Source organism: Rhinichthys klamathensis, unplaced genomic scaffold, assembly GCF_029890125.1.
Source record: "Rhinichthys klamathensis goyatoka isolate OS25496 unplaced genomic scaffold, OSU_Roscu_1.1 h1tg000246l_1, whole genome shotgun sequence".
Lineage (NCBI taxonomy): Eukaryota > Metazoa > Chordata > Actinopteri > Cypriniformes > Leuciscidae > Rhinichthys > Rhinichthys klamathensis.
Window position 1 is genome coordinate 1,134,712 of NW_026606768.1, and position 15,693 is coordinate 1,150,404.

The 15,693-nt window shown below is 36.9% G+C and overlaps 4 protein-coding genes across 5 annotated transcripts; 2 read left to right on the plus strand and 2 right to left on the minus strand.

Moving 5' to 3' along the window:
- Nucleotides 1-85: 85 nt before the first annotated feature.
- On the minus strand, nucleotides 86-4,839 carry psma2a (proteasome 20S subunit alpha 2a). The gene is made up of 8 exons (XM_056266253.1): nucleotides 4,723-4,839; nucleotides 3,910-3,986; nucleotides 3,624-3,756; nucleotides 3,021-3,143; nucleotides 2,783-2,864; nucleotides 1,941-2,014; nucleotides 1,793-1,850; nucleotides 86-381 (listed from the first exon to the last, which is right to left on the minus strand). The coding sequence occupies exons 1-8, from the start codon at nucleotides 4,761-4,763 to the stop codon at nucleotides 265-267; spliced, it is 705 nt and encodes a 234-aa protein (XP_056122228.1). The 5' UTR covers nucleotides 4,764-4,839; the 3' UTR covers nucleotides 86-264.
- Nucleotides 4,840-5,044: 205 nt separating this feature from the next.
- mrpl32 (mitochondrial ribosomal protein L32) lies at nucleotides 5,045-6,453 on the plus strand. Its single transcript, XM_056266204.1, has 3 exons — nucleotides 5,045-5,226; nucleotides 5,839-6,020; nucleotides 6,157-6,453. The coding sequence occupies exons 1-3, from the start codon at nucleotides 5,136-5,138 to the stop codon at nucleotides 6,406-6,408; spliced, it is 525 nt and encodes a 174-aa protein (XP_056122179.1). The 5' UTR covers nucleotides 5,045-5,135; the 3' UTR covers nucleotides 6,409-6,453.
- Nucleotides 6,454-8,217: 1,764 nt separating this feature from the next.
- ccdc127a (coiled-coil domain containing 127a) lies at nucleotides 8,218-11,070 on the plus strand. The gene is made up of 3 exons (XM_056266241.1): nucleotides 8,218-8,322; nucleotides 8,548-8,671; nucleotides 10,174-11,070. The coding sequence occupies exons 1-3, from the start codon at nucleotides 8,233-8,235 to the stop codon at nucleotides 10,863-10,865; spliced, it is 906 nt and encodes a 301-aa protein (XP_056122216.1). The 5' UTR covers nucleotides 8,218-8,232; the 3' UTR covers nucleotides 10,866-11,070.
- Nucleotides 11,071-11,186: 116 nt separating this feature from the next.
- zmp:0000000930 (telethonin) lies at nucleotides 11,187-14,682 on the minus strand. Of its 2 annotated transcripts, none has more exons than XM_056266243.1 (3): nucleotides 14,279-14,682; nucleotides 13,044-13,484; nucleotides 11,187-11,389 (listed from the first exon to the last, which is right to left on the minus strand). In XM_056266243.1, exons 1-2 carry the CDS (start codon nucleotides 14,413-14,415, stop codon nucleotides 13,097-13,099), a joined length of 525 nt encoding a protein of 174 aa, XP_056122218.1. In that variant the 5' UTR covers nucleotides 14,416-14,682; the 3' UTR covers nucleotides 11,187-11,389; nucleotides 13,044-13,096. The 2 variants fall into 2 exon arrangements, with proteins under 2 accessions (XP_056122218.1, XP_056122217.1); XM_056266242.1 differs by having other exon boundaries at nucleotides 11,187-11,386; nucleotides 14,279-14,681.
- Between the last annotated feature and the right edge of the window lie 1,011 nt (nucleotides 14,683-15,693).

The following is a 15,693-nucleotide window of genomic DNA, read 5'->3' on the forward strand; positions in this document are numbered from 1 at the left end:
TTTAGATTTAGTTTTTTTTTTTTTTTGCCTTTTGCACAAATCTAAAACATTCCACAGTAGTACAAAATGGAAACAGACAACAGGATTTCAAAAGACTTGTTTATTTTTTTCCTTCTGTGACAAAGAAAGCAAAATATAAACAATACAACTTTCACTTATTTCAATGCTTTAGATTGCTCAAACTAACAAGTAAGTACTAATGAAGTTGGACTGATGAAGACAAGATAATCAGTGCTCAATCTACAACAACTTGTAAAAGTGATTTTAAACAATGGCAGCCAGATAGTCTTTCACCTCCGCTGGGGTCAGTCGCCTAAATCCTGCTTCATTGCAGATTCCCACCTCAATGTTGTCTTCTGTCATTTGACCTTCAAAGCTTTCCTGTAACAAAAGTAGTCATAGATAACTTTGATGTTTGACATTTTAGGACATTCAATTTGGGGCATTGGCAAGTAAAACGTCATGCTTTGTGACGTGCAGTTTCAGTCAGTATAGTTTTATTTAATGCCATGTCAGCATCTGTGGCTTTTTCTTCATGACAAAAACTGAATTACAAAAGTACAAGAGTGACATATACACAATAAAAAACAAAAACCAAGCAAACAGAAAAAATACAGCAATTAATATTACATTTTTTAACATTACAAGATTTTAAACATTAGCATATGATAAAAATTCTAAAACATTTTCTGGTAAAATTTAAACAGGTCCTTTAAAATTCTTTACCTAATATGGTGTTACTGGTAATTAAAAAAAAAAAAAAAAACCATTAAAGTGAAAAGAGAGCTGCATAGCTCAAATAAATGAGGAATACAGTTCATCAGTTCCAAAAAAAGATTGAATCCATTATTTGGCAATAATAGCATAACAAGGGAATTATAAGTATTTTTTTCTGTAAAAAGATGGTTAAAAACTAAAAAAGGTGGAAATAACATACAAAACAATGCACACAAATTATCTTTTGGAGGGAGTTATGCCCTCTGTGAGCAAAGTCAGTAACTTTTAGTCTAATGCCAGAACATTAACTAGCATTTTAGATCAAAATAAAAATGACCGGAACCAGAGACTATTTATATAGATTATAGAGACATGCCACTTCCCCAATCCTTAATACAACTATATAGGTAAAACCCGTAACGCCAAAGATGGCGGTTGTATGCACATGCCCCGCCCCTCCCGCTGGAAAGCCAATCGTCTGCTTTTAACAGTCAAGCCGGAAAACATTTAAGCCTATCGTCTGGTTCCACCGACGCATGCGCACAGTTGAGGTTTGCGACAGCGGAAAATATGTTACTGTTTGAAAAGGCGGCAGATTTGATGTGTTAGTTGTGTAAATATCAGACATCCCAAGTCTCCCGGAAGTTCCGGGAGTCTCCCGCAGATTGATAGCGGCTCCCTGATGACCGCAAATTAGTTCAAATCTCCCGGAATCTAGAGCGAGCGAGCAGTAGCGCGCACGACAGAGAGCGAGAGAACCCTTGCGCATGCGCAGTAAAAGTATAACCTGTGGGGAAAAAGGCGTTTTAAACCTTATTTTGGGGCAAAGTCATCACACTTTTTCAGCGATTTTTATCGTATTTTATTAGTGTTTGTATACATGCAGTTCTTTATGTCCCGGTGACCAGTGAAAGTGCAGTTCTGGGTCTCTGCCCATTCATTTAGATAGGAGCCTGGTCTTGTTAGTCCGAAATAGCTGCCCGGAGGCGTTGCCAAGATGGCGGCCGAGTGGCATGACTTGCCTAAAAGGCCGGAACACAACGTGAATAGACATAGCTGGGTTGTCAATTATTACCTTAAGAGTCAGAATAGCAGTGTGAATCGCATCTTCCAGTTCCAGATCCTCGTTGTATCTGAAATAGGAAAATGAAGCAAATGAGAGGCTGTGTGTTTAGAAAGACTAAAAAGCTCTTAGACTTGGACCATGCGTGTACATTTTGTACCTTTTTTCAAGGAATGTTTTCCCATTCACATAGTTCTTCCCCATCGCTGTGGCTTTCCATGCAAAGTATGCTCCCTTAAAACAGATCAAAGTCCATCTTATTTTGCTAATATACAGTACATAAAGAGCTTACATTTTTAACAGATCATTTATTTCAGTTTAAACTAAATTACAGTAATAGCTTGTTTTCATATGACGTCACACCACTGCGTTGCCATGGCACGAAATGCAAATGGAGGGCAGGAAGTGATTTGCTGTATTTAGAAAGCACTATAACAAACTCAAAATGCCTATGTTTTGCATTGTTTATGGTTACTTAAATCGATCAAACCACGAGGAGTTTTTATCGTGTACCAAAAGTTGTTGTTCATAAGGGAGGAAAATGCAAGAAATTGACCGAAAAACGGCTTGCAAACCTACGTCTGCGGTCAGGAGGAGCCGAATGGGAAAATGCCCGTGTGTGCAGTGATCACTTCGTCAAAGGTGAGTTAATACAACTTAAGTGGCTATGTTTGTGTAACGTGTAATGTTTCCGAACTTTGTAAAGTCAAAGTATGTCTGTAAGACGAGGTAGTTGTTGATATCTACCACCTCGATGTTCACCTCAATTCAGTTGAAAAATCGCTCCTCTTCATAACGTAAGGATCACGTCCAACATATGTTTGATTTTTTGTTTATATCTTTCTCTTGTAATAGCGTGTAAAGTAGTACAGTACGGACTTTCCTCTATCTCGTCCATTGCGCTCTTCACTCCCTGCCCTCCATCTAAATTTCGCGCGTCATCATAATCACGTGACTGAAACCCATCTATACATAATTATAACACCAAAGTGAATAGCATACTGAGGGGTCAGACTGGAAAAGGTATGGGCGGTCTTCATCCCAGCCAGCAATCAGGAGTGACACCCCAAAAGGCCGAACCCCTCTGTGTCGAAACAAAAAAGCTGCATGTTATGCCATTGTCACTTTGGTACATGCACGTCAAGCATCTTCTCAAAATATTGTTTTACAACACTGTAAAACAACTGTTTGAAGAGCGACTTCCAGAATAATTGTAACAGTGGAGATGTATCACGCATACCCTGATTGTGTGTACTCCTGCATAACAGAGGCCACCCTCTGAACAAGCTGGCCTGTAGGAATCGGCTCCTGATAGACCAGGAAGTACTGCTGAGCCAGCTTTCGTGCCCTTCGCACCATAACCCTGCAGATATGATTAAAGTCACCATAAAATCAAAATGAACAATTCTTGTTTTATTATGGAATATTGCAGCATTTTTTATAAGTGATTAATCAGTGCACAACATCATTTTTAATAAATTCTTGTGACCTCATAATCTTTAATCAAAATAAATTTCCCTCCCTCTTGCAGCAACATCTCTTCTCTGATGTCATGTTTACTGGAGCCAGGGTGGGACACATGAAAACACAGCAATAGCAAAAACCACAACAATCCAATCAATTCCACATGGATATAATCAAGTCCCGCCCTACTTTTTTTCTTGTTTGTGAAGCTGTTTCCCTCGAATGTATGTCACAATAGGGATGAAAAGACTATCGCAACATCCATTTCATGCCAACTTTATAAACTTTTTTTACAACAAAAATCTCATTGAGCTTCATGTGCTACCTGTTAGGAATCATTATTATATAGTGTTAGGTCATGCAGGCTCCAAATCCATACCTGTAGTCTGGACCCATGCCACTGTAGACCATACCGATGTGTTTGGTTATGGGCTCTACTTTGTGAACACTTTGCTCATCGTACAGTATAGATTTCTGCTTCTTTTCTGTAGCCAGAACAACGCCGTTTGAGGCTGTTAAAGAGAAATGAGGATGAAATGAAGGTTAAAATTCAGTGAAAGTGTTTTTCTGTCAAGAAGACAATTGATAATAAGCACATAATGAAACCATAAAGTTTTATAAACAATGCAAATTTAAATAAAAATATTTATATATTTTTTTTTTACCTTTTATTCCAACCGAAGGAGCACCAGCTGCTACAGCTGCCAGAGCATACTCAATCTGGACCAACTTCCCCGAAGGGCTGAAAACACAAAAAAAAGATTATAAAATGGACTGCAAAATGAGAACTACACTGGACTTTAGGTAAAACATGCAATGATAAAGATGAGGCTGATTGACTAGGATAAACTTTTTCAAAAAACTAAACTTGTAATGTACCCAAATAAGTTGTTTTTTGTATTGTTACTTTAACAAAATATGGTATTTGTCAAATTATTTTAATTATGTAGATTTGCATATTACATAAAAATGCTACAGTCCCCATAGAAATGTCATACTAAATGTCACACATAATGAGTGCTCTGTTTTCAGCTATACTATATTATAATAACTAAGAAAACCATTAACTGATTTTTGTAAACTGCAAGCTTACTCATGTGCATTAAAAAGGTCATATAAATGTATAACAGGGACAGTTTCCAGTGATACACTGAAAGTGAAAGTAAAATCAGCTTGTTCTATCACAAAGACAAAAATGAGCCCTAGTCTGTCTTTTAAATCCTCCTGAGAGTGTTGTATTTGTTGATCCGGGAAGCATTATTGTGTTTAATTCACTCTATGAATGAACGTTGATGCTCATGAATGAAAAAAGCACCCTTTACAAACACAGTGACTCTGCATCAGCGCTTAGATAATGAATTAACGCCTTAACTGACAAAACGCTCTCCATAAACCTCGAGATTTGCGATTCGCTAAAAACACACACTCGTTTAATATGATGAATGCATTGAATATGATAAAATCATGATATTAATTACCTGAAAGTGGTGAGGGAGAAACTGTAGCCTCTGTCTGCCATGGCTGTGTGACTGTTGGGGAAGTGACGACACACGCTTACTTGATATGATTGGTTGAAAAAGCTACTAGGGTAAGTTAGTGAATTGTGGGTATTGTAGGCAGCTTAAATATGAGTTTAAAATAATTTTGGGCGTCACATTTTGTTTGCCACTGAGTAATAATTAAAATATATATTCGTGTTTTTTTTTTATTTAGAAGAATTTCCGCTCTCACCCGCTCAGAATGAAGCAGAGTTTTTATATCGTTGTACTACAAATCCCAGAATGCACGGGTGTAGAACAACGCGCAGGCGCAGTGGGTCTTTTTGAGCTGTGACCGTGAGGATGTTTGGTCTGTACATGTTGGGTTAAACTGAAATAAAATACCGAACACAATGTCATTAACCGGTTTACTTCAGTTTGTCGGTCGTTCTCTGCAGCGTCTGGAACTTAGTTTATCGCAAGCGGCGGGATTTGACCGCTTCGGTGAGTGCATTTAACGTTACTGTAATGAACGTGTCATGTGTGACACTCTGCTCCACTCATATAACTGTACATACATTTATATACTGAAGCTTAACTTAAGACCATTTAGCAGTTTGTTTTTCTTTTATTTACCTGTGTATTGTAACATCAAATATAGAGTTTGTTTTTAATGTCATTATCTCTGGTGTTGTATCAAGGTCTCAAGGAGACACATGGCACATCTGTTGTGTTTTTAAGGGAAGGATACTACATTAATCAGAACATTACTGTGTTTAAAATATACATATTTTTGTCTTAATATATATCGTATTTATTAAAATTATATAGCAAATTATGCCTCATCTTTATTAAAGAATATATGTATTTCTGTTCATGTGAAATGTGGGTATAGGTCTTTTTTTCTTTCTTTTTCTTTTTTACATATATATTTTTTTATATTTATATCACCTTAAGTCAAATATAAGCCCATATCTTCCTTTTATAAATAATAAATGGACAGAGATTTGGGTAAGGTATATTTTAAATGGTAGTGTGAGCATGTGTTAAAAATAATTTGAGTAACTCAGTTTGATTATTTTATTAATCTATCAATCACATAAACCTTCTCTTCAGGTCCAGCTCTGGCAGTAAATGGTCCCGGGATTCTTCCTCAATCCCATCACAGCAGTGATGATGAAAACGCTCAGCCCAGTTTCTTGGACAGTATCTTTTGGATGGCCGTCCCTAAAAAGAGACGAACCATTGAAGTAAATCGCTGCAGAAGACGAGACCCAAATAAACTGATAAAAGTCCAGGTAAGAACTCATTGATTCCCACTAGACTAGAGCATGGTACAAATTAAAAGAGCTATCAACGTAAACCTGTGTTGTAGTAAACAGATGTCTGTTTAGATGAAGAGCAACTTATCCTATTTGTTTCCTTCTCTCCCAGTACAACATTGAGCCGTGTTCAGAGTGTGGCAACATGAAACTGAAGCATACTCTGTGTGGATTCTGCTATGAAAAGATCAGGAAGGAGACGGCAGTGATACGGAAGCAAATGTCCATCATGGAAGGCGGACCTCTCAACACTCCTGCTGTAGAGTCTGTTGTTTTGTATGAAAATGAAACGCCCTCTGATGCAGATAAAGACAAGAGAATAGTAGAACGCAACAGGAAACGTCCATATTGGTTTAACATGTAAATGAAATGAAATAAATGCTTTTGTTAAATAAAGAGCACAATTTCAGATTTGTTAATGATTTTGTGATTATGCTTCAGTTCATATTTTATTAGTTCAATAATCAATTTTTATACTTCAACTTTTTTTTATTTATATAGCACATTTAATAGCAATGTTGTTCCCCAAAGTGCTTCACAGTTATAACAAAAACAATGAAACATACATGAATAAAAACACACACACTCTTTAGATATACACCTCACACAACTGTATTGTGAGATCAGTGTAAAGAGAAAGAAAACTAAATACAAATAAGTTTTTACTACAGTGCACAATATCCTTAACTAAAAGATAAGTTTTCAACTGAGACTTAAAAATTTCTATTGTTGGAGCTTGCTGGATATGAAGGGAAAGACTGCTCCACAGCTTGGGAGTCACAACTGAAAAAGCTCAGTCACCCTTTGACTTCTTTTTATAATAAGGGACAGTCAGCAAAAATTGGTTTGTTGATCTTAATGTCCTGCCTGATATGTAAGATCCTAAAAGGTCAGCAATGTTATTTGGGGACATGTTATGCAGTGCTTTTAAAACAATTAATAAAATCTTATAATCAATTCTGTACTGAACCGGCAGCCAATGAAGAGAGGATAATACTGGAGTAACGTGGTCCCTTTTGTTAGTGCCAGTCAGAAGCCTGGCTGTGGCATTCTGCACCAGCTGCAGACGGCATAGTTGACGTTGACAGATCCCTGCATAGAAAGTGTTGCAGTAGTCCAGTCTTGACCATAGACTGTAAAAAAAGGTCTTGACGTAATAAAAGCATGGACAACGACCTCCAAAATCTTTCAAACTAAGAAAGGCTTTTATCTTAGAAATCAATCTGAGCTGATAAAAACTATTCTTTACAACAGAATTTATCTGTTAATCAAAGCTTATAGGGATGAGTCAATTATTACACCAAGATTTCTCACACTATCTTTCACCGTCATTTCTAATGGAGCAAGAGTACTGGCTATCTTCTCTTTGAATTTTGGTTATACCTTTGTTAGTTTATGTTTGATAACAGTCCTTAGCTCAATTCATGAAACATTTTAGTTTAAAAATTAGATGTCATCAATATGTCATTTAAATAGTACACAGCTTAAGAGGATATTGTCCATAATACTATAGAAAATGATACAAGATAAATAAATACAATAATTATTAACATTAAAAAAAATGAAAAATGCCATGATGTGAAGCAGAGACTGGAAGCTGATAAATACAAAGTTCTGTCATGAAACTCTAGATGGCACAGGCTGACCAGTCTACTTGAAATCACATCATGCTCTATAGGGCACAGCTGATTGGTTCCTGTTGTATCAGTAGCCAATGAGCTCGCTGCTCAAGTTCAACCTTCAAATATTTGGTCAGCATTTTCTGTAGTCGCAGCGCACTTTCATACTTTCAAAAATAGTATTTCTATTAAGTATTTCTTAAATAAATAAATAAAAAAGCTATATATTACGCATAACAAAGGTGCAGCTAAGAGATCTCAGTGTAATAAAGGAGGTTTTTGTTAGAAGAAAATGTTCTGCGCATCCCCTGCGCAGTTGCGAACATCTAGAATCTCAAATACCTACCTCTCCGGACTATACCAATATGTTGCCAAATTTTAGGGGTGTTCAAAATCCAATTCAGTTGTATTTCTGTATTTTTTGTAAATAAAGATGGATCTATGAACATTTAATAATTCGTATATACATAATCAGTTATTTTAAAGACTACTTATACTTGTATACTATGCGTTTAATATGTATATTTTAATAATAAACGTATTCAACTCCCTTATGAAATAATACATGGATGTTGGATGTTTTTAATGGAATATTGCATAATCGTCCAGGCTGTCTGGATCTGGAAGCACTTTATGCAAAAAACTTTAGATTGTTCAAGGTAAGCAAAGGAAACATGTTCACAAGAGTATATCTATTGTGCAATGCAATCTATTGTTAACTGCCGGAGAAATGCATTTATAATCTTTTTTCAGGGTTGCAGCTTTAGCAGTGTTGTGTTCTCTTTATTAGTCAAATAGTTTGATGTATGCAGTGTAGTGGTTTGTTTGATGTGTGGCAGATACACGAAACTGTGACAAAGCACCTTACTTCACTTTCTGATCAGAGTTTCTCCATGAACGACCTGAATGATCCTCCTAGATGGAATATTAGACCAGAGCCAGCCGGAAATGACGGGGGCAGATGGAATTATGCCCTGCTGGTGCCCATGATCGGGCTGGCAGCATTTCGTAAGGGGTCTTTACACACTTTTTAAAGTCATTCACCCTCACAAATGTCTTGAATGTTTGTGTGCTACATTATACTGGATAATCCACTTTATAGGTTGTATCTGTAATGAAATCTGGGTTTATGAGAGGGTTGTAAAAGCAATCCATTAAGTAAATTCTACAGCTTTTCACCCAGTATTACCTCTTAGTGTATCTCCTATGTAATAATTATATTGTATCAGGTTTTTAATTAACAATTTAAAATTCACAGTCTTTCTCTTTTTGGAAACATACCAAACATTGATGACTCATCTTTCACTTAATGGAATATCACAATTTTCATCTAACTTTCACATTCATTTTGAATGCATCTTATTTACAAACTACTATATTATAGTATCCTATAGCATTTATTTATTTTCGGTTTTGATAGTTTTGTCATGTGTTTTTTATTATAAAAAAATAAGTTTAAGTACAAAAATAGCTCAAACTAAAACGTATAAGGCTAAACAGAAATATATATTTATATACTGTGTGATATTATAATACATTAATATATATATATAAATTTCAGTTTAACCTTATAAGTTTTAGTTTGAGCCATTTTTGTACTTAAACTTATTTTAGTTAGCTGCCAAGGCAACATTTCTTATTTTTGAGTTTTCAACTAGTATTTATATTTTATTTGAGCTTTATTTGAATTAACAATTTATTTTAATAATAGATTTAGATTTTTTTTTTTTTTTTTTACATAATAATAATGAACATAAAACGACAAGTTACCAAAACACACCCAAAAAGGGGGGAAAGAAAAGGTCAGTTCAGATAGCTACACATTAAGAAGAGTTGGAAATAGTCATGCATACAAGAGAAGCAAATCATATTATAAAAAGGGGTAAGTTAGGAAAAATAGTAAATTATTAAATAATTTTAATTTAAGTAAAATAATTAAAGAATCATTTTCTGTTTTAGAAATAATTTCCTGTTTTAATTATACTTATTTCTTTAGATTATTTTAATGTCTTCAATGTAAAGCACTTTGAATTACCATTGTGTATGAAATGTGCTATATAAATAAACTTGCCTTGCGACTAATGGTTTAGTTGTAATAAATGTGGCCATGTGGGTGAAAATAAGTTGAGAATCAAGCTATTTAATCTCTTTCTACATCATTCATTATATTACTAAATCAAAGTTTGAAATAAAGGATATATAGGGTTTCCAAATATTCTCAAAAAAGACAGTTTACCTTTCAAAATATATGTAATCTTTTTGATTGATAAACAAAAGGACATATTGATCCACTGTATGATAAATAGCTAAAAATTCTGGTTTACAATTTAACCCTTTTTAATAGTTTCAGTTTACAATAAAACTGATGTATACTGATATATGTAATTTTATGTAGATTATAGATTTAGAGCATTTTATCATATGGTGTTTTCTTTAAAGGTATTGGTCACTCTTACGAAAGAGTTTTTTAAAAAATATATTAAAATCTTTGTGGGTGTATTTTCATCTAGGTTGGATATGGACTCGAGAATCACAGAGCCAGATCCGAGATGTGAAGAACAAGTACGATTGCGACATGGCAGCCATCAGCAGAGACCTGGAGCTGAAGTACAGGGAGACACTGAGGGAAAACCGGCGGACGGCAGCACACCTGGAGGTGGAGCTTGAGAAGGAACGCCAGCGTGTGCAGGGCTTCAAGAAAGCCCTGATCTCTCAGTCTCAGCAGCTCATGGAGGAACGGAAGCAGCTTCAGCAGGAACGGCGGGATCTGGATGTGGAGAAGAAGAACCTGCTAGAGTCTGGCGTGGCCGGGGTGGCGCTGCGGACAGCCCTGCAGCGAGAGGAGAACTGGCAGAGCAGGGCTCAGGCTCTGCTACAGGAACTGGAGGTTCAGCTAGTGGAGAGGCAGGACGCTTTCTGCAGCATCCTCACGCCACGGGAACATCGTCTGGAGATGGAGAAGAACCTGCTGCTGAAGGTGGCTAAAAACCCGGCGGGTGCCGAGCTGAACCTAGAGGACGATCTCAGGGACATTTTTAAGAACGACAGACACTGTGCAGATTTACTGAACATGGATAAGCGCAGGAATGGGAATTTGATGTGGCTGTATCTCAGGTACTGGCAGCTGCAGGTCACCCTGCAGAAACACAAGAGGGCAGAGGAGACGCTCAAAGGAGCATCGCCATCCTCCGGCAGACCTTGATGCAGGACAGTTGATCTTTATGAAAAGAAACAAGTACGATTTTGTTTCCATAAATGTTTTCCCAACGTTATCGTCATGATTTATTTATCAGCTATTTATGCCAAACTTTTTCAGGAAACCCGTTGAGTCCTTGACAATCATATCATAACATGAATCGTTTTTGTTTTCTTTCTCCTTTTTTGATCAAGTAGAATGCAGAAGAATCAAATAGTTTCTTATTTTTTGCATTACTTATGAACTTCAGAGGATTAATTCATTCTCAATCTAAAGATGGTTCATAACTAATATGTACCACAAAAATAAAAATACTGACAATGTATGTTTTCTGAAAAGAAATATATTACAGTTTATCGACTCAGGTTTCTTTTTTTATTGTGAGCCATGATTTCATAAACACACATGAACGAAATGTACAGTCAAGAAAGCATTTATTCATTGCATTTATTTCCAAGAACTACTAACTGTTTTGAACAGATGTTGATCGTCCATCAGAGATGTCTGTCCTGCAGTTCATTGTAAACCTGCTGAGAAAGAGCAACAGCTCATTCATTTATCATCAGACATATACAAATTAAATTACATTTCATTCAGACTTGTGCAGTGTTGAGATTTTATTCAGGATCAAGATCATTAATGTTTTCCCAGTTTATCCTTTTTTGCGAAACTATTTAGCAAAATCAATTAAACAAATTTAGATGCTTAAGCCACATATAAATGTTACTGCATTACATATCACACATTTATTGTAAATAAATAAACACTTGAAGCAAATGTAAGGGGTATACAGTCAAAGACCCAGAACCAGATATGAAGAATGAAGACCCGGAGTCAGAATTATAAAAAATTAAAGAAAAGTTTTACTGAAGATAGTTTGCATTTTCATCAGCAGAAGTCAGCTTCAAGACTCACACAGGAGTTTGTTGGCCGCCCCACTTACAGTTACAAAGATCACAGCAGTTATACCATTTCCAAGGTCTAAGCTACGTCATTGCTTACAGGTTGAATGATTCTCATTGGCTAAGAAACATGAAAGCCTAAACAATTTAACACATGTGAGGAGATAGGGGTGCCTATCGCCATTAGTAAAGATAGTTGTCGTCCACTCATTGGATTTAGGTCTGTGGTGGCCTCGCAGGTTAGAGAAGGGCGCCGGGGTGTCTGGTCCGACCGTCCAGAACCTACATAGAATGTCATACGCACACACACACAAATAACAGACACTAGCAAATAACAGCTCCCATCAAGGCTGAAGAGAGTCTGAGCTCCTTATTATCAGTTAAGTATACCAAAACATAATGCTAAAACCTTCACTTGTTTGGGAGAAAAACAGATAACTGGCATTTACTCCTAAGGAAGGAAATATACTGGAAAGAATACATTTTAATACAACAATTAAAGTTCGATAGTAACGCTCAATATAGCTTGACCATCTGTCCAGCGAAGGATCATATGTGCCCACGCTGCCTTTAGGACCCTCTAACCTTTCTACTGATCCCAGAGAAAGAGACAAACGGCCTTGTGGGTTACGTGGCCTTCGTGTCCTGCGTGTACTACGTGCAATCTCAAAGTAAGATTGGAATGCACCTAAAAGAAACTGGTTACTTGCATCCATGCATTTAAGAAAATATAATTTCACAAGCACAAGAATATAAAAATTATTATGTGATAATGAATATATTTGATTATTGATTTTTATAAAGGAAGTATATAACCATTCAAAATGATATATGATTATATATGTATTTGAAGAGGCAAGGGATTTTGACCAACCCTTCACAAATCATTTCACAAAAAGTTTCAAATGATAAAACGGATATGATTCAATGGCATAATATTCATACATTTTGGCGTGGTTTCACAGACAGGGCTTAGACTAAGCCAGGATTAGGACTTAGTTCAGGTAGGGCATTTAAGTAGCTTTTATAAACGTGCCCTAGAAAAAAAACATTACTGGTGTGTATCTTGAGACAAAACAATGGCACTGACATTTAATTAGTTGCTTTCAGTTCAAACAGCTCAAACGTGCATTTTAGTCTTGGACTATCTTAAGCCTTGTCTGTGAAAATGACTTTTTGTGGCCTCTGTATCTTCCTTCCTTAAGGTTTCTCAAGTAAATAATATTTGTGAGCATATGGGGTTAGAAGGCTTTGGAGTTAAAGTGTGATTGAGGACACCCACCACACTTTTCATCGTATCCGTGTCCATGATGTCAGACAGCTGTCATCAGCTCATCACTCTCGTCGCTGGAAGCGAAGAGCGTCTCGTGGTGGAGAGATGAGGCTGGACGCTCTGAAGTCTGGACTCCTGGGTTGGATTACCAGTGGTTTATGTTCGGTAATGGACGAGACCTCTCTCTTCTCAAGGCAAACTCCATTTAAACTACTCTCAGTGTCAATGGCGGGCGACGGCTCGTGGGTCACGTCAGGCTGTCTGGCATCTCTGGGCACAAATAGTGGTATTGGGAGAATGTTTCTGTAAGGTAAACGATATTCCAGCATTGGCTCCCCTTCTCTCCCCATGCGAATCCTCTGGTTTGGGTATCGTCGCACCGTGAAGTGAACCACCTGCTTACTTTCGTAGCTCTCTTTTCTTTTCGAGTCCTTCTCAACAAGTGTCATCCTGTGAAGGAGGACTTGTGAAAGTTAATAAGTGGTAAGTAAATTCTGAGCAATGACCAACTTAAATTTTAACTCAACATCACACTTTACAATCGTACAAAGTTCCTTTTAACATTCACTTCTGTTAAAAGGATTGGGGTTACTATGATTTTTATGGATAGAAATAAATTTAATTATTCAGCAGGATGCATACAATTGATCAAAAGTGACAGTAAAGACATGTATAATGTTACAAATGTATTTTTTTAAACGGTTCTTTTAAACTTTCTATACGTCAATGAATCTTGAAAAAATGTATCACGGGTAATGTAAAAATATTAAGCAGCACAACTGTTTTCAACATTGATAATATTCAGAAATGTTTCTTGACTTGAGCATCAAATCAGCATATTAGAATGATTTCTGAAGGATCATGTGACACTGAAGACGAGTAATGAGAAAGAAAGAAAGTCCATAGAACTTATGTGCTATATTCCAAGTCTTTCGAAGCTATGCAATAACATTCTGTGAGGGAAAAATGCAAGCTATGAGAGAAAATATTAAATGAATAACAACTAAATTTTGGTTTGTTCCTCACAGAAATCTTTGAATATATAGCATGAGTGATAAGGACTTTTATGATGATTTTTTTTGTTCTGAATGACAGCCCTGACTACTATTAACTGCTGATAACAGCATGCAGGGTTAGAACAACAAGGGCAATATAAACAGATTTTGAGTTTTTGGGTGAAGCATTCCTTAAAACACATCTAAAATCGGCAAAAACAAAACAAAGTCAGAGACAGAAACGCATACTTATATTCTGGTCTGGTCTCCATCAGTAGGTCTAACCAGGTGGCCTCATACGATTCTCTGGCAATCTCATCAGTCTCCTGGAAATCACTGTAGGAGTTCAGCAGATATGACCTGGGCGTCCGGCTCAGGCAATGCATCTCATTCAGTGAGCGGTCAAAACAAACAAGCCAAGATAAGAACGTTATCAGTCAAATCTTCTGATAAAGGCTGCTATACTTCCCTTCTGAGTGTTTCTGTGTCTTATAAATAGGGTTTGTTACTATTTTTACACCCTGCCATCATGGCCACGGTAGTCTCCTCAGATTGGTGTAGTTTGACGAGGTGGGAAAATGACTAATCCCACGACCATTTAACTGAAATGCAAGACTCATATCTTCACCAGGAGGTCAACAGTGCCAAACGTCCCATCTGAGCTCAGATTTCCTGTCGTATACATGTGCGTCAATACATGGTTATTGCTGATAGCAACAAAACTATGGTGGCTGCATGGTACCAAAAAATAAGGAATTGCATGTTGGTGCCAATGGTGATTTTTAAAAGTTAAATGCAGTTGTATGCAATATACAATACTATATATATATATATATATATATATATAAGTCCAAAGAAAGAATCCCTGATATTGTGAAAAAGTAAAAATAGAATAAGGTGCAGATATTTCTGACACTCATCTGATGTCAGAGCGTCCTTGTTGTCTGTCTCGGTTGTCAGCACCTGTGCCAAAGCCGCAAGGCATTATTATGTCACACTGTGGCATTCAGAGCAACATGTCATCCTCACACACCCATCTGCTAGATTCTTGTATTGTAGGTGAGACGTGTAGTCCATCACTCAGCAGTGTGAACAATCCTTTCTTGAGTTACTGATGAAAGAGGAGTTGAGGATTCCTGCGGGACGATGTTAAATCTGGCCTCAACGTGCATCAACCTGTTATAAGTGATGTTCAGGGCCGCCGCCATAAGGGGGCAGATCTGATTTGTGCCAACTCAATTTCAATTTGTCCCCCCTCTCCACCCCCGAAATGAGATCTATTTAACCCTTTGTCTGTATACGATCACAGCGATGCGATTAGAATGTTCAGTGGGTATAACGGGGCAAAAGGGGCACCGGGGGTAAAAGGGAGATGGTCCTCACTGCGGAACATGAAATCCACGGGGAGGAGTCGGATCCAGATCCGACTCCTCCCACCTTACATACACCTAAACCAGTGGTTCTCAACCTCTCCTGCAGGGACCCCCTGACAGGCCATGTTTTTGTTTTAACTCTGAAATGGCACACCTGATTCAAGTAATTAAAGGCTTAATGAGTAATTAGAGTAGGAATAGTTCAATTAATCAATTAGTCAACTACTCATTAAGCCTTTAATGACTTGAATCAGGTGTGCCATTTCAGGGTTAAAACAGAAACATGGCCTG

Coding starts and splice junctions, on each gene's coding strand:
- zmp:0000000930 (XM_056266243.1), bottom strand. CDS start 14,415: ATGCATTGCCTGAGCCGGACGCCCAGGTCATATCTGCTGAACTCCTAC. Junction 13,485..14,278: donor GAGACCAGACCAGAATATAA/GTATGCGTTTCT, acceptor CCTCCTTCACAG/GATGACACTTGTTGAGAAGG.
- ccdc127a (XM_056266241.1), top strand. CDS start 8,233: ATGTTGGATGTTTTTAATGGAATATTGCATAATCGTCCAGGCTGTCTG. Junction 8,323..8,547: donor AAAACTTTAGATTGTTCAAG/GTAAGCAAAGGA, acceptor CTTTCTGATCAG/AGTTTCTCCATGAACGACCT. Junction 8,672..10,173: donor GATCGGGCTGGCAGCATTTC/GTAAGGGGTCTT, acceptor ATTTTCATCTAG/GTTGGATATGGACTCGAGAA.
- mrpl32 (XM_056266204.1), top strand. CDS start 5,136: ATGTCATTAACCGGTTTACTTCAGTTTGTCGGTCGTTCTCTGCAGCGT. Junction 5,227..5,838: donor GGCGGGATTTGACCGCTTCG/GTGAGTGCATTT, acceptor CCTTCTCTTCAG/GTCCAGCTCTGGCAGTAAAT. Junction 6,021..6,156: donor ATAAACTGATAAAAGTCCAG/GTAAGAACTCAT, acceptor CTTCTCTCCCAG/TACAACATTGAGCCGTGTTC.
- psma2a (XM_056266253.1), bottom strand. CDS start 4,763: ATGGCAGACAGAGGCTACAGTTTCTCCCTCACCACTTTCAG. Junction 3,987..4,722: donor TTCTCCCTCACCACTTTCAG/GTAATTAATATC, acceptor TTGTGTTTTCAG/CCCTTCGGGGAAGTTGGTCC. Junction 2,015..2,782: donor TTTTCCAGTCTGACCCCTCA/GTATGCTATTCA, acceptor ATCTGTTTTAAG/GGAGCATACTTTGCATGGAA.